At 52.0% G+C, this 26,150-nt stretch overlaps 1 protein-coding gene across 2 annotated transcripts; it reads right to left on the bottom strand.

Annotated features, from left to right (window-relative positions):
• Positions 1 to 1,819: 1,819 nt before the first annotated feature.
• On the bottom strand, positions 1,820 to 24,283 carry HOMER3 (homer scaffold protein 3). Of its 2 annotated transcripts, none has more exons than XM_083811185.1 (9): positions 23,610 to 24,283; positions 12,667 to 12,823; positions 11,623 to 11,754; positions 11,089 to 11,196; positions 7,845 to 7,966; positions 6,738 to 6,894; positions 4,776 to 4,886; positions 3,754 to 3,834; positions 1,820 to 2,888 (listed from the first exon to the last, which is right to left on the bottom strand). In XM_083811185.1, the coding sequence occupies exons 3-9, from the start codon at positions 11,722 to 11,724 to the stop codon at positions 2,700 to 2,702; spliced, it is 870 nt and encodes a 289-aa protein (XP_083667311.1). In that variant the 5' UTR covers positions 11,725 to 11,754; positions 12,667 to 12,823; positions 23,610 to 24,283; the 3' UTR covers positions 1,820 to 2,699. The 2 variants fall into 2 exon arrangements, with proteins under 2 accessions (XP_083667311.1, XP_083667310.1); XM_083811184.1 differs by having other exon boundaries at positions 23,676 to 24,281.
• Positions 24,284 to 26,150: the final 1,867 nt, after the last annotated feature.

The raw sequence follows: 26,150 nt of genomic DNA, 5'->3' as shown, positions 1-26,150 counted from the left end.
GCAGGAAGTCAGAGGAAGATTAACTCCGATTCCTTATGTTTGTGACTCGCTGCGTGACTTGCAGACCTTCTTGCACTCAGCTTAGGTTGTCCGTGGGTCCGTTGTCTTCGCTGGAGGTCTGGTGGAGTTGCCTGGTGCTGCTAGGCTTCAGCTGGAGGGAATGCATATGGGACCAGAAGAACTTTAAATAGCCTAAAAGCTGGGTCTGACCCTGTACTGATGCCCAGCCCAGGCCAGGCCAGGTCCAGGGAGAGCGGCAAACAGCAGGCACCTCCTGAGGCTGGTGGAGCGACTGTCACCACGCTGCAACCCGTGTCTGCCTCTCTCCCGCTCAGAGGGAGATGAGGGAGATGCTGCTGGGACGTGCAGCAGCTTGACTCTGGGCCTTCCCCTCGCTTTTTGGGAACAGCCGGAGCGCGGCCTCCCTCGGGAGAGCTGACCCAGCCAGACGCTGGCCTGGTCAGCCCTGATCACTGAGCAGCACGACACAGGCAAGGCCCCGAGCACAAGCAGAGCTACGAAATGGTAACTACCCAAACGTAAGGATTTGTACCCAGCTCCTCCGTGTGGGGCACAGCCACTAAGAGAAGTGTGAGAGAGCAGTGGTAGAGAGAACATAAGAAGCTTTTTCTTCTCCCATAAACTCAGGCCCCACCTCCGTCCCCCCGTATTCCAGTGACAGAGATACAAAGGAAACACACCTTTCGTGGAGCTGATCTCTATTTCAAAGAAGGCTGCTCCTGTAGGAATAAAACATCAGCACTGGCGTGGGGTGGTAAACAAGGCCCTAGAAATCTTTGCCACCCAACTTCCTTCCTTCCCTTCTTAAATACCCTGAAACAAATATTACTACAGTAGCTCCAGTCCCATACAGTTGAGAACACTTCATGCAAAATAAAATAAAATAAAAATCAATAACAAAAAAAGGCAGAACACTAAAACCAATCACACACGCGCCAAAAAAAAAAAAAAAGGAAAAAACAAAGAAAACCAACCCAAAACCAAAACAATCAAACACCCAAACAGAAAAGCCCCTCCCTGGCTACACAGGTCTGGAAATTTCGCTGTTTCCTCATCACCCCTGGGAGAGGGAAGGGCTTTGCCTAGACACAATCCAGCACACAGTCACCAGCAGTTCTCGGCTCCAGCAGATTCCCGAGGTGCCAGACCTAATCCTGCCCCAACTTGCAGGCGGTGCGTGGAAGCCGTGGGTTCCTCTCTTGGTCACCAGGTGAGCGAAAGGAGAGGCAGGCCCTGAGGAGCTGCCCAGGATTGCCTGGGTGCGGAGAAGGCAGTACGTGGCAGCCGGTGCTCGCCACGTAACTAAAGTTTCTGCAGACCTGTGAAACATTCCCAGGGTTACTGCTGTCTCTGCCTAACCTACAGCAGCAAAGAGGGCAAAAAATGACCACAGAATCCAAATCCAGCCACACTCCTGTGAGGTTACTAACTAACTACTACACAGACACTGCTTCGTCATCCGGCACAGGGCTACGCATGCTCCTGGCTAACTACGGGGGACTCAAAGGGCACCGCGGGGGAGACACAACCTTCCAGGTTTCTGCGGTGCCTCCCTCGATTCCTACGACTAGACAACATCTACAATAACCCACGGACTTCCCACAGGCCCCAGAGGGCACTGGCCCCAGCATGCTCCAAATGTTCTCCTTTAATCTGGCCAAGAATGGCAAGCTGGGGCCTGTACCCTTCAAAAAGAACACGGCTCATCTGACACAGAGCAGGACATCTCTGGGGACTGTTTCCCAATAAAAGAGAGAAGAAAAAAAAAAAAGAAAGAAAAAAAACACCCAAGAGCAACTGCGATTTGCTCCATTTAATTTCAATTAACTGCAGCCCTTAGAGGCTGGGAGAGATGCCAATCTAGCAGTTGGTTGGCCATCCCCATGGGGACGCCTCATTTCTCAAATGCCCCTTTCCCAACCAGGCCTTTGCTCTCAGCTTGAAGAAGTTTTAACAAGTCATTAAATCCCACTGAGTTAAACTAATAAGAACTTTGAAACCTGCAGTTCTTTTTTCCTCTGGAGGATGTGACTGAACAGTGGAAAGGGCACGCGGTCAGGGAAGCACCCTGCTCTGCAGTGGGGCGGCTGCTACCTCTGGAAGCTCCTGACAATGACCAGTGTTACTGGCTCCTGTTAGAAAGACACAAAATTGTTAGGGCTGGGAGAGAGGAAGAGGAGCAACTGATGTCCTCAGCGTGCTGGAACCTCTTCTCCCTCTCTAGGTGGGGAAACAGGCAGCTTATTCTGCAAAAGGCAAGTGGTTCCCTAAAAAACTACTGAAAAAATGCAAAGGCTGCTCAGCCCCTTCCCCTAGAAAACGGTAAAAATGTTGGAGACAGTGTGGCAGCAGGGAGGCTGGGAAGGCAGCACAGGGACAGCTGCAGTCTCTGGACCACGCCAAAGCCATGGCAGGGTCCAGAGAGGCCTGGCTGTGGCTTGCAGATCCTCCCTGTGGAGGATTCAGGAGCTCGGATCCTCTCTGCCCTCCATCTGGGTGTTCAAGGGGCAGTGAAGTGGCTGCGGCTGGTCTCCACGCTGTCCAGGCAGCTGCTGGTATGGTGGCGTATCCTGCCTGAACAGGCCTCGAGGCTGTTCCGTGACCATAATTGCTGTCAGCGACCAGTCCCAGCTCAGGCTCCCCTCCTCCGGAGGTGTCTCCTGCGAGCACGCTGCTGCTCAGTTGCTCTCCACCAGCTTGGCTAGTCCCTGACGGATCTCACTGAGCTCAAATATCTTCACATCCATTATCTCCGCCACCTTGGTGACTTCATTCTGGACCTTCTCCCTCTCAGCCAGGGTCTCCGCCAGCGTCTGCTCGGCCAGGTGAAGGCGCCGCTCCAGCTCTGCGTTGCGAGCCTCCAACTCCTGCCAAAGGACACGAGTGCAGTGAGGCGGCTGCCCCAGCACCGATACCTGCTGCTCACGGACCAGCACGCTTATCTCCACCAAACAGCTCCACCGGCACCCCAGCGCAAGGCTGCCCACACCCAGCCACCCCAGGACTGCAGAAGCTCCCTCACAGAGGGTCCTCCCTATCTTGAGTCACAGCACCCCACGTGAGCATGTGTCCCTCAAACCCAGGCATCTATCTGCCTGCAGTTTGAGCAGGTGCTATCAGTGCAGACCCCCCCAGATACCTATTATCTCCAGGTCTGATGGCATTTGATGTTTGCAGACACTATCCTTCCACGAAAACCAGTGCCTCAGTATGGGGCCGAGCCCCATAGCAGATCCCCTCATTCAGTAGCTCAGAGATAAGCACGCGCAGGCAGTGCCCCCAGAGACGGCACAACAGATCGTGCTTCCGTCTGTGCCCTTGCCCTGAGGTGCAGAGCAGCTTGCATGCCTCCTGCCAGCCAGATCGAGCCACAGCTCTTCTCCCCTAGCCACCCCTGGCCATCCAGCAAGCTGAGCAGGACTTGAGAGAGGTAGAGGGTTACAGGACACCACCATCCCTCTCCAGTCCCATGTCAGGGGCTACAGCAAGTGCTAGGGGAGAGTACGTGCAGGCTGTGTCCGCTACTGCCTGCTTATGGTGCCCCACGTTGTATCTCTGAGGGACACAGGTTGGGTGGAGGAAGGCAGAGACATGGGCAAGGACCGGTCCTCACCATCCTGAGGCAAGAGAGGCGTGGCAGCTCTGCAGCATTCCCTCTTTGGCTCAAAGGAGAAATGGGGACGGGTCCCTCTAATCCAGGTGCAGAGGTGTCCCCAGATCTGCCATCCTTACCTGAAGCTTCTGCAGGGTCTCCTCACGCTCGCCCTCTGCTTCCCATCGACCACACTTCTGGCTTTTTAGCATCTGAATCTCCTAAAACACAAAAAGGAAGAGCATCACACCAGATCCACCCGTCCCAGCAGGGCCACCTCCCACCACAGAGCCCAGCAAAAGCCCCTTCCCTTGCTCCATGGATCACTTAACCACACTCAGCTCCAAAGTTTGGCTTCCTTCATACCTCCCTTTCTGACCTTCCAATTGTGCCGCACCTGCTACCTCTAAGACCCAGACCCTAATCAAGATGACTGGCTGGGTACCAGCAAGGCTCAGTGACTGCTGCATCCTTGCTCAATATCCCATCCCAGGCTCATGGGGGTCCTGCTCATCTGCTGGGTCAACACTGCCCCACTTTGCTCCAGGGTTTTACCTCTACCCCAAGCAGGTCTGGGGTGGGGCAAGAGATCTCTTCAAAAAGAAAGAACCCCAAAACACGTGCCAACCCCAAAACACCTGCCTGCCCCAATCTCTGCTGCGTGGCTCCAAGCCTAAGGCTCCGGTCACACGCCCTGCTGGAGCCCAGCTACCAGAGAGCCAGCAGTTGTGCAAAGCAGAGAGATTCTCTACACATCTCCCTTCCTTCACAGCCTCTGTAATTAAAACTCAGCTTTAAATCATTAATTTAAATGCACTGAAAGCAAGAAGCAATTATTCTACCAGAAGCTAACTACAGTTGAAGATGGTTGAGAGGGGAAGGGGTAAGACAGCCCTGTCATTTGTGCACTGGCTGAGACTCTGTGCTTAAGACCCTTTGCACGGGAAACTCCCAGCACTTCACCAACACTCAGATTTGTCTCTCTGGGGAGAAGAAATCACTGAGGGGGCTGTGCTGGCTTATGGAAGCTCCTGGATTGCATGGGCATCTCATGCAGGAGCTTGAGGTGCCCTCAGATCTCAGAGGAGCTATAAAGGACAGGGTATTGGTGACTGACAGCCCACCCAGATTCAGGTTTTCCTCTGCTTTGAGGGAGTATTACCTCGTCTTTAGCCTTGATCAGTAGTTCCAGCTCCTCCAGGGTCTGGCTCAGCTCTTCCTTGTTGTTCTCGCTGGAGGAATCATGAGCCCCCTGCGACTCCAGTTCTGCTACCTACACAGAAGCAAGGAAGGCTCAGAGATACAGAAGTGTCCCAATGTCTTATCACCAACAGTCATTCTCTCTCACGTTTTGGCTTTCTTACAAACCCAACAGGGCTCTCACAACAGGGTAGCAGCTTCCCTCCTGTTGTTGTTAGGAAAAAAGTTCCCTCCTTCTGCTCTGCGTAGACCATGCACAGAAACGCACTGCAGCAAAACTCTGTCTAGAGACTCTGTCTCTGCTTTCTCCTGCAGTTTTGCACTTCCAGCAAGTCCTGACTGGCTTCAGCTCAAGCACATGAGCCTACAACCCACAGCTACGGCCAGGTCCAGCACCATGTACACCCCCAGGCTGATATTGCTGAGGGCAAGGGAGTTACTGCAGTTCAACCAGAGCAGAGCTGGCAGGAAGGGTTTGCCCAAGAGTGCTCCCCGTTCCTGAAAAATTCAGCCCAGTGGCTTAAATTATTCATGAAGAGGATTCATTTTTAAAAGCTCGTCAGAAGGTCTGGAGCAGCTGTTGATGAGGCCCAAGCTCTCACAGGGCTTGCAATGAGCTCTACAAGCAGAGCTCCGGAGCTGGGTACTTTCACACGGTCAGGCCTCGAACCCCTGGTGTGACACGAGTCCTGCACTAGGATTCCTGTAACTGTGACCACGAGATGTGAAGCTCACGTGGTCATGGCCAGAATCAACCAGCTCTGGTCCCCAAATGCCCTGGTTTAGGGACAAAAATCTAGATGTTTCACTGAGCTCCAGTTTATTCTGTGATCTTTATAAAGTCCACAGTGGCTGCCCCTTGCCCAAACCTTAAGAAAGCCTCACTCCTAACCCCTGGCTGTGAGAACAGCCACCAAACAATTGAGAATGCATGGAGCAACGGCAGGGAACTGGAAGCTTGTCTCAGCCAGTCCCCAAAATGCACATATACATACGCACAGCCAAGACCTACGCTATGCCTAGGGCAGCCTTCTGCTGCAGAGGAGAAAAAATGTTCTGCGCAACTTTTACTGCCTGACTCCAGCTCTGAGAATTAGCAACGGGCACAGTGAGTCCTGGGGGACGGTTGTTTGCAGCACAGACTGGCCACACAACAGCCATCAAGTGGAAACAGCTGTTAATTGCTCTAATCCCTGCTGCCTTCATAGTGTGCGATCTAGAAGTCAAATGCTTTTATGCTTCTTTTTCCAGGGCTCCGGAGTCCTCTTCCAGCTGAACTCAACTGTCCTAACACCCTTTCCCAGATACATTGCTGCCCTCCCCTCCCAAGAAACCCAGCTGTGTGACTGTCACTGCTCTCTCCAGATGCACACAGGGCTCCTCAGTTGATCTGCGACCTCTCTGACATTATGCGGGTCAAATGATCCTATTATTTGGACTGAACAAGGACTTGTTTGTACTGTGCCACATGGGTTTCACGATGTCGCAGCTTGGATTCCAGCTAATTATAGCAGATAGAGCAACGTCCATCCTTTCTGCCAGCAGCCAAAAGACTGCCCTGGCGTCCAGCTCTGGGGAAGCATGGTCCTTACTCAGCAGCGCTGGCAGCTAGGAACTACCCCCAGAAAATCTGAAGGGAAGCTGGCATTTTGACTTTGGGCTCTGGTTTCCTCCCTTTATCTGCAGAGACTCAGCACACCCCCAGCTTGCTGTGCAGAAAACAGGAGCTCTTCTGAGAGGTCCCTTGTTATGTGGCCTTATTCTTCGGCATGTTTCCCTGCCAGGCGCATGCAGCATCCTGGATCTGAATCCTGTCTCCTGCTGACACTGAGGGAACCTCAGGGGAGAACGGGGTCAAGGGCACCATCTGGCTCTGGGACAGGGTTTCCTCTGATCTGCTCTGCAAGGTCCCTGCAGCGCTCACCCGTTGCCGCAATGTTTCCGTCTCCTCCTGATACGCAGCCAGCTGCTTCTTCCACTGGTCCACGTTGGCGTTGGCTTCATGGAGAGCAGCCACGAGTTTGTTGTTGTTGTCCTGGAGACTGAAGAATTCAGCCTCCCACTGGACCTCACTCACCGAGCTGTGTAAAAGAACAAGGGGGTGTGCAGGACAGTGTGAGGGTCTCAGTGTAAAGGTTTTGCTCCCTCTGCCCCAGCTCCCCACTGCAAACACACACTGAAGCCACGCTCCTGGAAGTGCTCCCTCTTCCTGCACAGCTATTTGACTTTCATCTTGCTTCCCAAATTTAAATGCTTCCTCCAGCCCTTGAATCTACTTCTTTCCTTTATCCCCACATAATATTCGACTTCGAGGCCGCAAGTGCTTTCCTGAAACTGCAGAAACCACAGTGTGAGATTAATGGGGAAGGGGGGGGTGATACAACTACTAGAAAGGGGTTCTGCAACATAGGACTCTGAATCCATTTTTAAACCCTTGTTGGATCCAAGTTTGCTTTGAATGAAACCCTACCACCCTAGACTCAGAAGGTAGAGCAGGACATTTGCTTTTAACTTAAAAATATTCTAAGTGTTCAGCTCCCAGCTCAGCAGGAGCCACAGGACAGAATCTAGCCCAGAGTCTTTTGAACAGACAAAGACAGGAAGCAGCAGGGATGTTGCTGGAATCATCAGGGGAATTAACACAAATGCAGCCCTAGGCCAGCTGGAAAAGTGTGAACATCTTCTGGTATCACAGATTACTGATCTGCAGATAACTGGCAACAACTCATCCCTGCTGCAGGCACAAAGCATTCTCCTTCCCGTGCTGTAGCAACAGCAAATTTCACCTTTGAGCTGAGAGAACTTTCTCCTAGGGAAGAAAGGAAATTGGTACAGTGGAGGGTTTGGGCAGCAGCAGACTTAGGGCATTATTTGGCTAACTAAACAAGTAGTATTAGATTAACAGCATTTGGTCTGAGGCCACTCAGTTGTTCAGGGGCTCTATGAGCGCTGGGATGACAGGGACATGCTCCAAATCCTGCCAAAACAGAGTTTAGCTGTTAGGAGCAGAGAGCATTCATGGCAGCCTCACCCTTCTGAAAGCATCTTCTTCAGCCGCTCCTTTTCTGTGCTTATCTCAACATCGGCACTTTGGCTCCGGAATAGTTTATCTTCTCCTGGTCCATTGGAGCTGATGATGGGGCTGGGAAGTACCTGAGGGATGAGGAAGAGGAGGTTATCTTACGGCAGTGAAGACGAGCCACGTGGCCACAAGGTCCCTGCAAACTCATTCACAGAGCTAGTTCTTATCACACTCGTGAGAGACCCTGGCTCTCAATCCTAGCTCCTAGGAGGAGCTGTGCTCAACGTCTACATGACAAGGTGTGGCAAAGACCCTCACGTATGGCTCAGCAGCACCAGTCATGGTATAATTGTGACTTCAGAAGCTGCGTGGACGCATGGCTTTCTCTTGGATAGGTAAGCTGGTGTCTGTCCTGCTCAGCTCTTCCAGCAGCTGCCCTGTTCTGCTGCTACGTCCTCCCTTTCCCTGTCCCCATGCCATGCTGGGGCAGCGATCCCAGTGCACAGACACCCTGAGCAGGTGGGCTCACAGCTTGCACACACCAGCTATTTCTCCTTCCCAACTTGAGGTACTGAATTCTCTGGCCCCGAGCTTCCCCCTGACAAATGTCAGAGATGTTGCAGCCTGTAACCCAAGTCCCACGGCTGTGCCCGGCACACCAAGCTGCTCAAGTCGGCTCTTCCAGGGTTTTGCTGAATTCCTACCAGGATTTTCTTGCCGTTTCTCAGAGCAGTGGAAAGACTTCAACTCTACACACAGACCTGCTATGCCACCTGGGCTCAGTTGCAACTCCAGCTTCTGTACCTTGAGTTAAGACACGGCTCTGTATTCCTGCGTACATCAGGGCTAGCAGAGACAATTCGCCCTCCCATGCTGGAGGGAACTGAGAGCAGAGCAGAGATGAATACGCAGAAACCAAAGCAAACTTTATATCCACAGGTCCCCCCAAAAGACCCTTCATGGTCTCCCCTCACAGCAGGGAAGAAACTTGGCACACACGGGGCAAACTGAGCTATAAAAAGACTCCCTGAGCAATGAGCCTCTGGGATCCTAAGTTGGGGGCTGTGAGACCAGGTGGCTGGTGAGCCTGCTGGAGCTGATAGGTAGCCCTTACACGCCTGCGGTAAGGACAGCCACCTGCCTTTGGAGTCATCTGACATCTATAAATAGAGCCGGACGGGGCCACGGGATGTATCGAACACCAGCTTCAAGAAACCTTCCAGAGAGCGATCAAGAAGCGAGACCTGCAAAACTCAACCCTGCCTCACCTTGCTAGGTACTAGAGGCTAGCAGAGAGCTGCTGGCCTGGGATTTCCACAGCTCTGGAAGTCTGAAGCCTAAATAAACTAGTGCAGATGCAGAAAATCAGAGCGCTCTGATTTAATTTCAGCAGACAGATCCGCTCTCTGCTCACTCGCAAACAGAAACGCAATCAATTATTCAAGGGTGAAGCTCCTGTTTGAAGCTCTATTAATGCAGAGACTGAAAATCAGCAGCGGGACGGCAGCAGAAGGGCTGATGTGTACGGGCTGGGAGAGGCAGGACGAGGTCCACGTGCCCACGTGGCAGGGGACACTGCGTGTGTCACCGTGTCGGCATCCCAGCTGCCAGATGGCTGCAGGCAGGGGCCTTGCGTCCTTGTGTGTGAGCTCTCGTGTGGAGAGAAGGGGCAGGATGGGAAGAGTGATCGTGGGCTCAGTTGTGGCAGTTTTAGCACTGCTGAGTCAAGTACAAAGAACAAATTGAGCCTTAGCCCATCTACCAGACCCGTGTTTAACACTTTCCGACCACCTCATCCCTTCGGTTGCAAGCTGCCAGAGCAGCACAGGGGTGCTGGATGTGTCTGTTGTGATATCTGATGCGTTCTGCCTGGTACAAACAGGACAGCAGGGAGTTTCTCCACTCCCAGCCTGCCTCCCAGCCGGGAGAGCTCTCCAGGCTGCAGCTGGCTGTGAATCTCTGTCTTGGGCAATTATTACTGACCAGGGAGTCCTTTACCTAAAAGTTTGGTTCTGCTGTGAGTGCTTTGTTCTGCTCCCTTCTTCATTTGCCACCCATGGGGTTGAGTGGAGCCAACAGCAAGGCAGATTTTCCCCATTTTTCCACCCCGGACAACATTTCCAGTCTCCACAGAGCCACCGCCTCCACCTCCCTCTCTTTTCACTGCAGGCCAAGGTACTGTTCGCACTCCCTCCTCCTCCTCTGCTGCCATTCCATCTGTACTCAACCCAGAGAACACAGCGTCCTCCATCCTACAGCTCCTCTCCTACTGCCAGGAGCTTGGGGAAACACACAGCCACCTCTGGAGCACACTATTTGGGAGAGGAACTTCACCATCAACGCTGAACTGCTGCACCATGAGAAAAAGACGGGAAGGCTTCTCCACCACTTATCCTCTCCTCTCCACTCTACTGCTGCTGGAGTTGATTTAGTTATCCAGGGAGACAGGTAACAATTGCAGGCGTGACACGTGTGAGAATGATACGTGATGGGCTTAAGCTTTCTGGCTTGGTCTCCTGGGGAAAAGAAAATTGAATGACTGGCTGTCACGCCTGCAGCTCTGCCTTCATGGAGAGTTCCTGAGGTAGGGGAGAGTGAGTTCTGCTCTCACAGCACAGCTCCTTCTCTTCCCCAGTGGAAATAGGACAGAAATGGGAATAGTCTAGTGAGGACTTCTCAGTCACCAGTGCTAAGAAGTCTCCGTCTTTCCACAGACCCCCATGGACAACACCACCTTGTAGAAATGCTTGGGAGAAAAAACCCTCTGCAGCCCCAAAAACAAACAAACAAACAAAAAGCTGGAAATGCCTTGCATCTTCCTTCCTACAATCTTCAGCCCGGCAACACACACTCCTGCATGCTGCTTGCCTGTTACCGTCACACTGAGCCCCGGGAGAGCCGTTCTAAAGGAAACAAAATCAAACCCACCACCAACAAAATACCCCAAACCTCTTCCAGCATGGCTTTACCAGACATCAAATGGTTATGATAGTTTAACTGTCAAAGAGGGAGGACTGTAAACCCTCCCAGGAGCTCCACTTAAGCACTATTTAATCCACTTCATGTGCTTCAGTAGAGTGACCTCAGGGCCACAGATGTCATCAAAATGTGAATCTCCAACCTCAGTGTCTGTCGAGAACGCCTTTGGGCAGAAAAGGATGAAGGATAGAAGCATACAGAAGTTACAAGAGATCAGCACAGGGACCATTTTCCCCAGCAGTAAGCTTTACCCACACCTGGTTCTGAGCATTACCTGGTGAGATGTGATATTCAGGGCAGGATTGGTCAGCTCTGTTTTGTCCTGGGACTTCTCCCTTGCCAAACGGGCTGCTTCTTTCACTTCCTGGAACTTCTCTGCAAACTAGAGGGGAGCGGAAAAGTCACTCTGCTGCTGAACTGAAATGCGGAACAAAGTAGAATCGATGTTTGGGTCACTCCTCCTCCCTTTGCTACTTCGTTCAACGTGCTTTCTACTTTCTCTTCGATTAATAATAAAATTGAGGGAATAGCCCCCACCTGCCACTACCCACAGCACTCACAACTGTGGGATTAGCTAAGTAGAGATGACAAAAATTGAGCCCTAAATCCAAATTAATTTTGTGACATTCAGGACACCGCAAATATTCCTTTAAAGCACTTCCTTGCATCGTGCATTAGACTTTAGCACAGTGGGAACAGCACTACATCTAAAGACCCTAAAATCTTTTCTCCTGAGGCTGATCTCTCCTGGGTTTCAGGGACATTCACCCTACTGGGATCAGGGCTCTGGCAGCACCTGCCACGTTACCTGGGAGAGGTGCTGCTCCGAAGCAAAGCCCAGTCCATAGACCGTGTTGGCTCGGCTGTCTGCCCATTGTCCAAATTTCTGAGACGTCTTTGTGAAGGTCATGTTGGGGGTGATAGTGCTGTTGATGATTGCCTGTGGAGAGAGGCAAAAGTGAGTCAGACTCCACGCTGCTGCCCCAGAACGATGGTGTGAGATTGAACGCTGTAATGGCTATGCACCGTAGGGACTGCGGGTAGAAGCCCTGCTTTTAATGTTTAAAACAGCAGTTCAGGGTGCTGGTGACCAGAAGCCTTTCTAGTCCAGCTTTGTGACATGGACAAATGTAAATCTTCTTGTCTGCTGGAGAAAAAGGGAAAAAAGAAAAAGAAAAAAAGCTTAAGTACCACAAGCTTCATTGGGCCTTCAATGCTGGAAGAGAAGAGGCAGAGCGTCTCTGGAGACTGAGCAACTTTCTGATGTTCTCCATTTTCATGGCGAGTAAGGAAAAAAAAAAAGTAAAAGGCTTAAACTGCACTTAGGACTAGCTATTACGAAAGACTCTATTGGTTAGTGTAGCAACAAAATAAACTGCCTAGGAAGATTGCTGAATATCTGCCTTCAGGAGCAAGTCAGAAAAATGTCTGTCAAGAAGAATTTAGGGAGAGTTAAGCTTGTCTTGAGGTAGTGACTGAGCAGACTGCCTCTGAGAGCCCCTCAGTCTTTGTGCGTTCTCTCTACAGGGTCAGCTTTAACACAGGATCAAGGCTCTCAGAAAAATCTCACGTTTTGCATGCTCACAGGTAGGGAGGGCAGAGAGAGAGGAGGGGAGGCAGGAGGACATCAGACCCCACGGCACACTTTTCATCAGCACAGAGTCAACTGTCCAACACTAAATACACTTCAGCATGGAGCCTGTTTTATCTCCCATTCCTTGCAGTGAGAATGCTAGTGCCCCGTGCTGAGAACTGACCAACTTGACACAGTAAACATCAACTGCAGAACATATTTGGGCTGGAAACAAACTTGCTTTCAAACTGTGCGCTGCCCTCAGCAGACACTCCCTACCTTGGTGCCCCCCACGCTGATGATCCGGTACACGTTGCGTGTGGCATCGTAGAAATAGGAGACGGTCAAAGCGTGCTTGCTGGCGGGGATCCAGTTCCGTTTGGTGGCGGGATCGATCTGGAAAACATGGGCCCTGGTGCTGAAGATTGGCTGCTCCCTGCAACAGAGATGAACAGAGCTGTAAGGGCAGAGGGGAAGCTGAGCAATGGGGGAGGTGGATTGACTTCCTAGCACCCACGCTGCATTACGCAGTGCCAGGGGCACTTCTGCTGTTTGCCTCCACTCCAGGGATCCCTGACATAGGTGCTGAGCACTGCGGCTCCCACGGACCCGGATCTCTCAAACAGCAGCCTTGCACTGGTATCATCTAGTGTCCCTCCTTATCAGGGGAGTCATGACCAAAGCTCCCCAGCACTCCTGTAAGTTGCTTTTCAAAGATCTTCGGGCTTTTGTGTGCTCTCCCTAGAAGCACCCCACACCCTTGGCACTCCTCTAATGCCCGTGGACCACTGATGATGCTCCTGTAAAGTACAAGCCCAAGGTTTTTGTGTGTTCTTTTTGCCCACCATCCACGCAGCATGACGACAGCAGCTTTCCCAGCACAGCAGTGACCTCGGTCTATGGAAATACTCTTGATAAGGTAACAAAGCCACCAAGGGAGGTTAAATACACGTAGAGGCTTCTACCTTCTTCTAGAGCTTCTCTGTTCTCCTCTGCTGTCCTTCACACATTTCCAAAGACCACAGCCTCGTCATACCAGCAATAACAGGACAGCCCTGAGGTTAGCAGGTCTTACACACGCATTCACCCGAGGATCAGCAGTCAGCTTGCGAGCAGGAGCACAAACAGGACATCACGATCTCACGTTTTGGACACACCAGCTGGTCCTACACAATGCAGCTGGCGTGGCAAAATTATGCTAATACTTAGTGGATATCTTAATTTCAGCCTGATACGAAGCTTTCTTTCACTATCCCTTGGTACCTACGTGCACATTTCGTGGTGACTTCACCAGCTATACGATTCTCTGGCTGCTGGGCTGGGTGTACTTCCCGGGATATTTCCGAGCTGGAGCTCTGGGGAAATGGATGGATGGATGGAGGATGGGTTTGTGGGTTTGGGTTGTGAGCACAAGCAGTGCCTTCCCCCCCAGCACAGCTCTTCCTCCCTCGACTCACGCTTGGGAAGCGCATCCTGCAGCAAGAGGTCACGCTGCAGGATTAAAAGCAAGTCACTTAAGAATGAATTAGAGGAAACACTTCACCACACAATGTGCAGCTGCTGTGTGAAAGCACCGAACCAAGCACTGCCTGGATTTTGTAACCAGTAGTGTCTAAGCCGAACTGAGGAGTTGAATCTCGCATCAGGATGTAACTTGAGCATTTCAAGAGGCAGGAAGGAACATTTCCGTGACACAACAGCCCAGGTGCACCAGCGGATGGGGTCTCCATTTGACTTTGGTTAAAACCCAAGGCACTGGTCATTTCCACACTCCTTATTTACAGCTCGTGAAGTCTGATGGGATTGGATACATCCCATAACCCCCTCCCTGGGTACAACAGCTGCAAACAAAGCACAGTCGCAATCCTGCGACATGTGAGCCCCTGAAATCCACAAATTTCTATTTCCAGCCCACTCCAAGTCCTCACAGCTGCAGTGAGCAGAATGAAGATGACTGTACCTGGTGTTTTCCGTAGGCATCACCAAAACTTAGGAAGGAAATGAAATATTCCCTTCCACCTCCCAGTTTCCAGCCTTGTCCCCAGGCTACGGTCCTGACTCAGATCGCTTGCTCAGGAGCAGACTGCGTAAAGGCCTAAACCAGCCCCTCCTGAGCATCCTCGCCGGCTGGTTTTATTCAGCCACAGTCTGATTTTCAAATGAGACTCAAATTCTCTGGGCTCCACTAACAGAAGCTGTGTTTTACGCGGATCATGACTTATCCTTCAAGACACAAGACACAGAGTTAGGGAAAATCAACGGCCCTGCACCTTGACCCCCAAGTCCTGGTCTAGTGTCAGACAGAACAAAGGAGGGACATTACCTAGCTGTTGGCATTTGTTAGTAAGTGTAAGACAGACTGCAGGCCAAGGGGGTTAATGCACGTCTCTCCTCCAGCAGCCTCCTTTTCAGGTCTCCTAGCTGGATTGAGGCTCCTTTTTGGTTTTGCCTCCAGAGTGATTCATTTCCTAGCGATGCAGAAACTCAGCTGTTATTTATCACGCGGAGCACAGACAGAGCGCTCAACCAGGCAGCACTTAAGGGGTTCGTTTGTCCCAAGCTCGCAGAGCTTGTAATTTGTAATGATCTCTCATCACTAAATAAGTTTTCTTTCCCTGTCATGGAAGATAATTGGGTGAGCCGTGTAACTGGAGCAAATCCCTTTGGCAGCAGGAGCCGGCTGTTGGGAGAGGGCCACAGAGGAGCCTGGAAGGCTCTAACGTTTCCAGTCACACGCACGTGACGCTGGCTGCAGTGACACCGTGACGGAAAACCCTCCTCAGAGATCACCCCTCGCACGCACAGCAGTTATTCCTGTGCTCGCTCCTCAGCGGTGAGCTCTGCGCCCAGCGTCAACGGAAAGTCTCCTGCTGACCGCAGCAGGTTTGGGACCGAGCGGTGCATGGGACAGCCCCTGCCACGCGCCCCGACAGAGCTTTCCGCTGCACTCCTGGGGATAAACCTTCTCTGGCTGGTGCTGCAGCAGCACCCGGGAATTCACCCAGTGCCTGCAGCACGGGGCCGGGCACAACCCCAGGCACCAGCAGAGAGGATCCCCCGTGGCTGCCCCGTGCTGTCCCCCAACAAGATGCAGACAGCTGCCTGCTCATTTGCTTTGTAAAGTAGTCTCTGCAGGGAGGGGTCCCCACCCTGCCCTGCTCTGCCTCTACCATCGAGACCGGAGGTCTCAAAAAGAGAAAGGGAGCGAAGGGGTAAGAAAGTGATAAGAAATTCTCTCTGCGTGGCCTACCTCTGAGTCTTTCGATACCGCGCAATCCCACTGCCTTCCTCCTGGTCACTCCAGGACAGGGGGCACCCTGCTGTCTGCTGTCTCATAATCAGTGTCAGTACCCACAAAAGCCAGCATCGCCCTCCTTCTGAGCACCAGGAATGGAAAATAAATAGCTCTAGAAGGTCTATCAGACAGAGCAGCCCATCTTCACAGGGCTTTGCTTACGCTTTTTCTACTTGCATGAGGCTGGCTTGGCTCTTGGCTGCCTGCTCACACAGCTCACAGCCCTTGGGCACGAGGTCTTTTCCCCTGGTCTCAGGTACACCAAGAGATGCCCCAGGTACGTTGAAATACGCACTGCTGCTGGTGTCAGCGGGGAAGGGTGCTCTGCTTTTCATGTCCTTACATAATCGCCGCTGTCTTCGACTCTCCTCGTATGCTTGTTCATGCCTTATGGTCTTCCCTGGAGCAACAAAGCTTCACGCTGTTTCCGAGAGGTCTTTCCCTTCCAGTTAGGAACGCGAAAGTCGCCCACACTCCGTGAGCAGGCCTGCTGCCAGCTACACCAGATGTGCTTCGCTTCCAGCGGAAAGCAAACTGGTAGCAACAGCAGCAGGGCACGTCTGCAGCCTCACCTGCCCGCTTGGTGCCAGGGAAGGATCTCCCGCACCTGTCTCCCTCTGAGGGAAGCGAAACAAGAAGAATTTCAGAAGATTCTGCAATGTCTCCCCTTTCCTCACTGCAAACGGGAATAGTTGCTGCCACCTTGCACGCCCCTAATAACGGAGGCTGAAGATTGCCCCATGAGGGCAGCCCCTCACTGCCTTCTCCCAACTGCCTGAGAAAGGTGGTTTTTTTAAATCCAGTAAAATGACACAAAATGTATCTAGCTAGTACAAGAATTTATCGCCGAGGATGCTGGCTGGCACGGAAACCTTCCTTTCAGTGCTCACATACTCGTCTGACAAGGTTAGAGCAAACACTACAAAACAAAAGCTCTCCTAGGGTCTAAGTGGTGGAGTGCAAGAAAGACAGAGTGAGTAGGCAGCAGTGCAAACCGAGAGAGAAGAAAACCAAGCAACTGAGACTCTGCTGATGTGAGAATACGGGAGGTGAGCTCCGGGGAGGTCCTGACAGCAGAGCCTGTGACGTTTGCAAATCTCAGGGCACGTCTCTAACAAGGTGCAAATGAAAATGGCTCCGCCTCACCCTTTCTATGTTCCTCAGCAGCACAGAACCACGGCAGGGTCTGACACAGCTCAGCACGGCTGAGTGGATTAGCAAGGTGGGGACGCAGGCAAGACCGAGTGGCACTGGAGGAAGTTCAGAGCAGGAAAAGCGCAGGTGCTGAAAGACAGATCTGAGATGCATGGGCAGAGTAATGTATGAGGAGCACCCGTCTGTCAGCTTGCTTCTGGCCAAGCTGCTGACCTCCTGTTTCCAAAAACACTACAGAGCATTTAAAAATAGTCTTGAAAGTGCACAGGATTCAAACTGTCATGTTCTCTCTCCCTCTACAGCCCTCTTTCCTCTGCGTTTTAAGAGTATATGCTCGATACGCCACGCATCCTCAAATGCTGACTCTTTTTTTCGTGCTCCCAGCTGGGAGTCCCTGTAACAATGCAGACATACCAGTGGAAAGGGCATGTGTAAATAAAACCACTTACATCCCCCAGGGCTGTCCTTCAGAGATAATTAAGAAAAAACGAATCAAATGAATGAAAGGACAAAGATCTGGCCGAGACGCAGACATGATCAGCAAGTGTCTGATGGCAACTGGAAAGGATCCAGGTCTCCACTCTGCCTGCATTTGTACCCAGCCCTGGGGGAAGGGTAAAATCTAAGAGTCCCACACCCCGCAGATAGCTTAGAAGTAAATTTTCCCCAAGTGAAAGGTCCCCCAGCACTCCAGCAGCAGGCTCCCAGCCAACAGGCTAAACCAAACAGCTAAAAACAAAAATGGAGACACAACCTAACTAATCCATCTATTCCTTACGTGTTCCTTCCAACGGCAAAGCTCCTGGCTCCGGGACGCTGCCTCCTCTTGCTGATTCTCCTTCAGGAGAGCTGCTGGAAGAAGGTCACTGGTGTTTGGGGAGGATGCACAAAGAGAGGGTTTGGATCAATCGTTGCTGATCTGCTCACTGGCTGGAGTCTGCCTCTGGTCATTAGGCTGACACGCAAAACTGCTCACTGGTCTCATTTCTGCCTTGATTCTTGTATTATCCTCATCGCTACAGTATCCGAATTGATTTCTTAATGAATAGCTGCTTATTCCACCATTGCTATGAGAGCAAATCATTATTTGTCCTCTTAATTTATGGGGTCAGCGGGGTGGTGAGGTGCAAGTGGGCCGGAGGGACTGAGTTCACTGCCTCCGAGCGAGGGAACTCGCCAGGTTGGGACGCGTCGAGGCGCTGCCAAGACCCTGGGAGAACGCCCTGCAAGCACTGCCCGATGCCAAGGAGGTACAGGTGGCATCGGTTCACTCCCTTGCACTAGTGCCATGTCTTACCTGGCGGGGGAACAGCGGGCAAAAGAGGTGCCAAAGAGTGGAGGAGATTAAAACCAGAGCTGCCTCTCCGATTCCGTGTAATCTGAACACATATGGCACCGGATTTATGGGCTGTCCTCGAGTGTCCTGCCTGGATGCCGGCTCTTCGCAGGCCTGCAAGCCTGGTCCTAAATAGGAGCTTCTGGAATAATCCAGGGCTCCTGCAGACGGAGCACGCTGGAGAATCTCCCTTGCAATAGAACGGGAGATGAGCCACCGCCAGGAGAGGCCTCTCCAAAGGGGACGGCAGCACCAGGGACTGGCACCAGCGCCGTCCCCTGAAGCACCTGCAGCGTGTGGGACCACCGGGATCAGGATACCCGCAGGCATCACGCCCACCAGGCCCACCACGCCGCAGCACAACGATGTCCGAGCCGCAGCAGGGCCAGCCCTGCCCCACAGCCTGTCTTCCACATAGGGTTCAACCCACCGTGAGTCCCTTTGCTAGGCATGTCTTGAAGGGGAGGATTTCGCGGAGCCCTCTAATCCTCACCAGAGACATCCTCTCAAGCCAGCAGATGAGTCTAGCAGCATAAGAGAAGTAAAAAGGTGACGAGATTTTGTGCTTAAGCCACAGGAGACACAGACCGGGCTGGAAACGGGGCACGATCCCCACTGCGACCTCCAGCCCCGAGATAAAGGTGTAAAATCCCACGAGGAAACATCTCCTGATTTAAGGAATAGCCCAGGTCGGAAGAGGGGATGGCCAGCCTCTGAAAGAGCTGCTCACCAAACCGTTTATCTCCACGCCTGAGTTTCAACAGCGCCGTGGCAGCTCCGTGTGTTTCACCGCATGCCCCCTTCTCTTCGCCACATCCCCGACTTCAGCAGCCTGGTGGGTTCCTCACCTCCTCGGAGAAGCAACGTTTTGTTGCTTTTACTTTCTTGGGTTATTTCCAAGGCAAACACCACCTCTTCAGGAAAATCCTATTTGACAGTTACACGCTTGCTCTCATCAGCAGGTTCCCGAACCTAAGGGCAGCTGCTAACCGCAGCCCTCCTGCCAGACTTCTTTGAAAGGAAAAGGGCGAGAGGAAGAAACCTTTTTTCCTTTTTATTTTTTTTTCTTTAAACACCGGTTTAGATCTTTTATGGCATCCAGCAATGTCTTTGCTCAGTAGCTTCCACCCAGGGTGTGGGGAGGGGTTTCTTTTGAATGCACCACTGCATTTGGCTCATGCTTTGTCCTTGTTTTTCTTTTTTTTTTTTCCTGTGCGATCTGGAAGATTTTTCCTACTGAGATCCTTTTATTTCTCGTCCTCAGTAATTGTAGCCTCACAAACCTGTCTACCCACCTGAAACATGCCTATTTTGTTAGCTGAATTACTTATTGCCTCCTGCTCACTTGCCCCATTGCTGCATGACCAGAAAGAAACCTTGTTGTGTGTGCTTGGGAGGGGGAAGCTTTTAGGGTCACCGTTCCCCAAACGGATCCTGATGTTTCAGTCCCGTCTTCAGTTCTAAAGCAAGGCATGTGACAAGGGGGCAGGATTGAATCCTAGACACAAATGTAACCTATAGCTTTCTAAGAGAGGGATTTGGTGGGAGAGTCCAAGTTTGAAGCACTCCAGGGACACAAATATCGCAGATTTCCAAGGTTGAGAAATAAGGGATTTAGGCACTTAAGGCAGCAGCTGGAATGTGCTGAGCTCCATCCTCACAAACTGCGTTTGCCTTGCTGTTCCTGGATGGGGTTCGGTCAAGGGCACCTCTGGGAAGTTCATGTGCGACTCTTGGCATTCGGATGCGGGGGGGGGGATCATTTTTAAATACCTTGCTGTGCATCTAAGGAGTCTGTTGTCCCCCTTCATCTAAAAAACTAATCAAAAACGCCAGCTGAGAAATCACAAAGCACCAGATCAGCAGAATCATTTGTTTCTGCGACCCGTGGGCACAACAGCGCTCAGCCACAAGGGTAGGGAAGGGCTTTGGGGTGTGCTACTCCTGCTGCCAGGAGCAGGATACCTTCGAGAGCACAGAGACCTGGGAACATATTTTTGCTCTGTGCCCCGTGGCTGGGCTCGAAGCCCCCCAAAACAGGCAGTTTTCTGATAAAGGCCCTCTGCGAGCCACAGCAGCAGACCAGAATTTCCCAGCTGCCGTGGGGGGAACTCTGCGATTCTCGCTGCCGTCTTTCCCAAAGCCCTTTCCCCTCGGCAAGGTCTGGTTTCCTGGATGGGCGTCCGCAGGGCAGAGCCGAGAGGGGTACGTGAGCATGCGAGCACGAAAGAAATGTGGCTCAGCGCTGGCGCTCAGCCCGCCGCCACGCTGAGTCAGCTGGGAGGCCGCGCTGGCCGCGTCAGGGCCGGGGCTCTTCCTTCTGTCTGCTCACCAGCTCGTGCGAGAGAAACCCTGCAGCGCGGCACGGCCCCGGATAATTCCAAGGAGGGGGTTGGTTGGCAGTGGGTTGAGAGAAAACGCGTTTCAGAGCCCAGTATTTCAAAAAGGCAGAACTGGAACGCAGAGGGGACGTGAGAACCGGTCTCCTCCTCCTCCTCGGCTGCTGTCTTTGTTTCCTTTTATCTTCCCTCAGCAGCCTGAAGAGCTGCTGACTGCGTGTCAGCGCTGTCTGGGGAAGAAGTGGGGGTTAACGGGGCTGCAGAAGCAAACCCCGTCTCTTTCCCACTGCATTCCTTCTGCAAGTCCAACCCTTCCCCTCTGCTGGGTGCAGCTCCCTCCAGAGCCCACGGCAACCACAGCTCCCTACAAAGGGGTGCGGAGGGCGTGCTTGGATCCTGCCTGCCTAGGATCGGGGCGCTGACCCCAGGACACGGGTTTTTAGATACTGAACTGCAAAACCCCACTGCTTTAGGAACAAAGTTGGGGAAGACTGGCCCGCAGCCCTTTGTTCTAACAGCCAGGGAGGTTTTCAAGCCCCCTCAGCTGCAGCTTTGCTTTCGATGCGTGCTGCATCACGTCACCCTGGGCACAATGCTGCGAGCGTCCAGGTGGGAGAGGCCAGGCTTCTCCTCGCCAGCCGCACGGGGAAGGCTGAGCAGCGCAGCTCCAGCAGCGGGAGCTGGCTGCGGGCCGCTTTCCCTTCGGCCTCCCCCCACTCCCAAGAGCTTACCCGGCAGGGTTTAGCACAGGAATGAAAAGCAGCTGCCTCCTGGCCTGCCTGCAGATAAAGGGCAGCAAAGGAATCCCAGCTGAATATGCTCCTGTCAGGATTAGCGTGGGGAAGAGTGGCAAGCACGCAAGGTCAGGCACAGAGAAAGGGGATCAAGGGCATGTAAAAGACACAACTTTTTTTTTCCCCCTTTTTTTTTTTTTTCCCAGAACAAGGATTTTTTTCCACCCCTTTTGGAAACCAGTCTCAATCTCTAGAGCACCTCAGCTGCTGAGTACTCTGCTACTGGGTGTCTCCAACACAATCTGCACATTCACCCTCCCAGGACAACTGTTGCTTCTGCTACTGAGCTTCAACAGCTCTTTCTTCTGACACACTCACACCGTTGCTGGAAGTCTGTACAATAATTATAGTTAGAAAAGAGCAGAGCCAGAGGGCAGCTAGATAATTCTTTACACGTTCCTGAAAAAAGCATGTCTGGTAATAATTAGAACCAGAGACGTGGAGATACGTATGCAATTCAAAGTGCTCCACGCCTCCGACACAAATTCTGCCTCTGCATCTTCATTACGAGCTGCAGGACCCCTCACACTTCCAGGCACATACGCCTGCCTTCGCTCGTAGGACTCACTGAGGTCTGCTGCTATTTTCGACCTGTCCTTGCCAGAGCTCCAGGAGCAGCAGCAGCCCCTTCGACGAGGCCCGCTCAGACTGCCTGCTCAGCAGAGGTGACCGGGATGGCTGTACGGACAAGAGCGGCTGAATTCTTTGGTTGAAAAACGTGACAAGTGGGTAAACTCTACCCCGATCAAACTAGAAGTTGCATTTGACAATGCGCTTAGCAGAGTCAGAGAAATAAAGCGTCCACTGAAGACTCAGCTAGGACCTGACTAAGTTCACTTCCCTCAGGATCAAGCGTTATTGACAACAATCCTCCTCAGAGAGGAAATGCTAAACATTAATACCTGCAGGGCAGTGGGTACAAAAGAGTGCAGGGACAGCCTGTCCGTGAAAAGCAGAACATGATGTTACAAAATAAAATAAACCTAATATGGAGGAATGAAGACCAGAATCCCTGCTTCATGAATAATAAAAGTCTACGTGATGTTCTGGCAGTAAAGGTGGTGTGCTTTTAATTTCTTTTGTATGGAGAGGAATCTAAATGCTGCTGAAAGCTACTTAATAACCCCATGTGATCAATGCGCGAGCAAGAAGACACTTTAACTCAGGAGTTAAGTGGAAATAAGGAATTTTGGGTAGAAATGTCATCTCTGGCTTAACAATGGTTTTGCTACTACACCGCTACAATTACAGAGTGAAATCCAGGCAGGCTGAGATGATGACACCATCTCAACGTTTCTTCCACGGGAGCCCGTGGCCCTCTAAAGAAAATCACATAACTGCTGGGTGTTAACCGTGGTCGATCCAAGAAGGATTTATCCCACGGCCCCGGGAAATAAACCAGCTCGTCCCAAACCCTCTGCTTGCTACACCCTTCCTGGCAGCTCTAGAAGTTTTACAGTAACTCTGTGGATCACTGGAGAAGTGACAGGAAAATAGGGACGCTTTCTGCTTTATCCTGGATCAGCACAGACTCTGCCAACTTCAAAGGATCTGTGCCACGTTCACACTGCTGTCACTTTTGATTCTTTGTCTCTGCCTTTCCTGCCTCTTGAACGTGTGTTTGAATGCTCAATCATTTATCTAGACAGTCCAAGAGGAAAGTCAGCAAGAGGAAAACACAAGCCTCAAAGAATTTTATTTATTTGCCTTGTAATGTCAAACCCACACATTTGGAGGGGGTTGATCAGACGTTTCCTACAGATCCACAGCCACAAAGAGTTACTGCACAAGAAACTCACAACAACACGTCAGGTCCTTAAACTTACACGATTGAGACTTATAAATAGGGCATAAATTAAATACCAGGCTAAGCCCCTATTTCCATGCCAAAATTCACTGCCACATCCACGCAGCATTATTTCATTCTTGGAAAATCTGAGGAGGCTCATAAACTAAAGCAGCAGGGAATTTCAACCAGCTATTTATTCATTTAGAAATGCAAACAGAATCCATTTTACCGAGTGCCAAAGTCACAACAGCCAAACAAAACCTCCAACTTCCAACTTCTGGAAAAGTTTGGGAACACAGCCCAGCTCCAGTCCTCCCAGTGAGTCTCCCCGTTTGGGTTTCACACAATGCGTGTATCACGAGAGGCTTCCCTTACACGCGACTTGATTTCAGAAGTTGCAGAGCCGTGCAATTACCTGCTTTGTGACCCCTAAAACAAAAGGCGAGTCTAAACTTTAAAGCTTGCAATACGGGAAAAAAATGCAATTGAAAACCTTCATTTCTTTTGCAGTTACCTTAAAAATAGCTCAGCTGCCGTCAATAAGAAAAGCGATTCGAGAATAATAAAGTGCCAGGCTCACCCCATCTCTGCCCGGGCGTCAGCTTCTCTCTCGCCCGTCCTTCCCTCGGCTGCCTCGGGTCCTCCCCGCGGTCGGATTGATTTCTCCCTTCCTCTTTCTTTCTCTGCCTTTCTCCGGATCCGGATGCTCTTTAAATTTCCTCCGGAATCTCACTTCGAAAGCCGCTGGGTTTGCTCTCGGCTCCAAACGCCCGGCGATCCCCGGCCGCGCGGGGCAGCGGGGGCAGGGGCTGCCCGCACCCCCCGGCCCCCCCCCAGCAGCAGGGGGGGACTCGGGCTCGCAGCCCCCGGCGCCTTCCCCTCCCTTCTGGCTCCCAGGAGCCCTCCTTCCCTTCAGCACGGGAGGGGAGCGGCAGGCTTAGGAGGTGCCTTCGCCCTTTCAGACAAAGCCGCCTGCTCGCCTCCACTCCCGCAGCCCTGCAAGTTTCCCGGCCAGCTCTGCCGCCCGTCCTCCTGCGGAGCGATTTCTTTGTTCTCCCTCTCTCTCTCTCTTTTTTTTCCCCCTCCCTGCTCTCTCCTATCCGCTTCCTCCCCGTGCCAACTGCCCCGTCTCGGTCACATTTCCCCGCTCCCTTCTCTCCCGACTTTATTCCCGGGGCCGGCTCGGCGGCACCACCTGCCGGCCGCGGGCAGCAACCTGCGCCGCCCCGCCTGGCTCCGGCCCCGCGCTGGGATTTTAAAACAAAATTAAAAAAAAAAAAAAAAAAAGTGTTCTTTTTATCTTTGGCTAGCCGTATTCCGTCAGAAACAGGCCGCTCTTTGTTGCTCGGTCTCTTGCGAAGGCGTTTGTGCAAGTGGTAAATTAACATAAGGCGTGAATGTGTTTTTACGGCGTGGCGAAACGCCTTGGGAAGAAGGGAGGCCATCAGCACCCAGCCGCTCCTAGCGTGCTCCCGCGGCCCTAGGAGCTGATCCTGACCTTGGATGTGACGGCCCCCAGGTGCTGAGCAGCAGCAGAGAGGTTCCCCTGCTCCCTCCGGGCCCCTCTGCCCAGGTGCCCCACACCCCCGGATGCTGCACGACCCAAGGGGGCTCCCAGCAGAGCCCCAGGAGAGAACAAAGCGTGCCCTGTCTTGAAGGGATAAAAGTGCTTCATCTGTTCATCAAAGAAAAGGGTACGGTGTGACTTCATCACAGCCATAACAAACTTCCTGGTAGAAAGAAAAATTATACGAGAGCACTTTTCAGTTGAGCTGGCACAGGTATAACGAGCTCCAGGGCTGGCAGCAGAAGCTGAACAGGTCAGGCTGGGGAAGAGCTGCCTTCTTCATCACCAGGGTAGAGGTGCACCGGTGACCTGGCCTCCCGAAGGTGACAGGAGACCAGCCCAGGAACGGATTTTTCTCCTGTCTGCTCCTTTTCAGCCGTAAATCCAACGGTAGGGATTTGGCACGCAGCAGCTGCCCTGCCCGCTGCCCACGTTGTGTTCCGTGGGCAAAGCCCAAAGCGCACCCACCGAAGCGCACCCGCCCTGGTGTCTCCACGCATGAGAAGGACACGACGGGGGTCTGGTTGTGAACACTAAGTATTTTGTCACTCGGTTGTGACAAAAATCAAAACTGACCGCTATCGACTGGACTGCGCAGCGTGAACCAATTCCACTGCCTGCAGTTATCCCGAGCTTTAAGCACGTTATGTCAGCGGCTCGGGAGCTGTGGACGAGTGTGTGAGCGTACATGCAGTTTCACAGGTTTTTAGAGCAGGTATCACTGTGCAAGCTTCTCACAGAGACATCGAGTAATGAACCCGAAGTGTGGCTTTGGCATTTCCTCCCAGACACCTCCGCCAGTACACTCAAATCCTGATTGAACACCAAAACTCCTCATTCATCTCCCAAAAATGCTCACTTCACCTTAAAATATTGCACTCCTCTAACGAAGCCTCCCACGAGCAGACTCGGTGCTGCTGAGTTATGTTGCTGCTGAATGATCCCCATCCCCTTTACTTATCAGGACACTTTAATGGGAAGTCTTCCCAAGAGAGATTTTGTTAATCCCAGGCAGATCTGCACATTAATTTCTCTGTGCATTAATAACTTCAGAACTTGCACCAAAATAGTAAGCTCTGTACTGGTAGTTTTACAATAAAAGGTAGGAGTAGCATTCAGAACTCAGCAATATTAATATCAGAGTCCAACACCAACAGCGTAATCACTAGTGATACCACCACCACCTCATACTCTGCTTTCAGCTTTTCTCCTTTTTTCATCCATTTCTGCAAGGCACTTAAAAGGGAGGTTTACTGAGCTGGAATTCCTCATCTCCAGTGTCCGCACTGTTGCCCATGTTTGAGGCTATGGTTTGTTTGCTGCCCATAATTTTAAGCGTGACGTCAGACAGGCACGTTCCGAGAACACCAAGGTAATACTCTGCTTGAAGTGATGGCAGCAGCTACCAGCACAAAAGATTTTTGGAACCAAGAAAGCTGACCCGGTGTCAGGAGCTGTGGGGGAGGAATGTGTTTTCACAGCGGATTG

This window comes from Anser anser (genome assembly GCF_964211835.1).
Source record: "Anser anser genome assembly, chromosome: 25".
Classification (NCBI taxonomy): Eukaryota; Metazoa; Chordata; class Aves; order Anseriformes; family Anatidae; genus Anser; species Anser anser.
This window is presented reverse-complemented; position numbering and strand designations above follow the sequence as displayed.

Coding starts and splice junctions, on each gene's coding strand:
- HOMER3 (XM_083811184.1), bottom strand. Junction 11,755..12,666: donor TCAGCGTGGGGGGCACCAAG/GTAGGGAGTGTC, acceptor CTCTCTCCACAG/GCAATCATCAACAGCACTAT. Junction 3,835..4,775: donor TGATCAAGGCTAAAGACGAG/GTAATACTCCCT, acceptor TTTGTGTTTTAG/GAGATTCAGATGCTAAAAAG.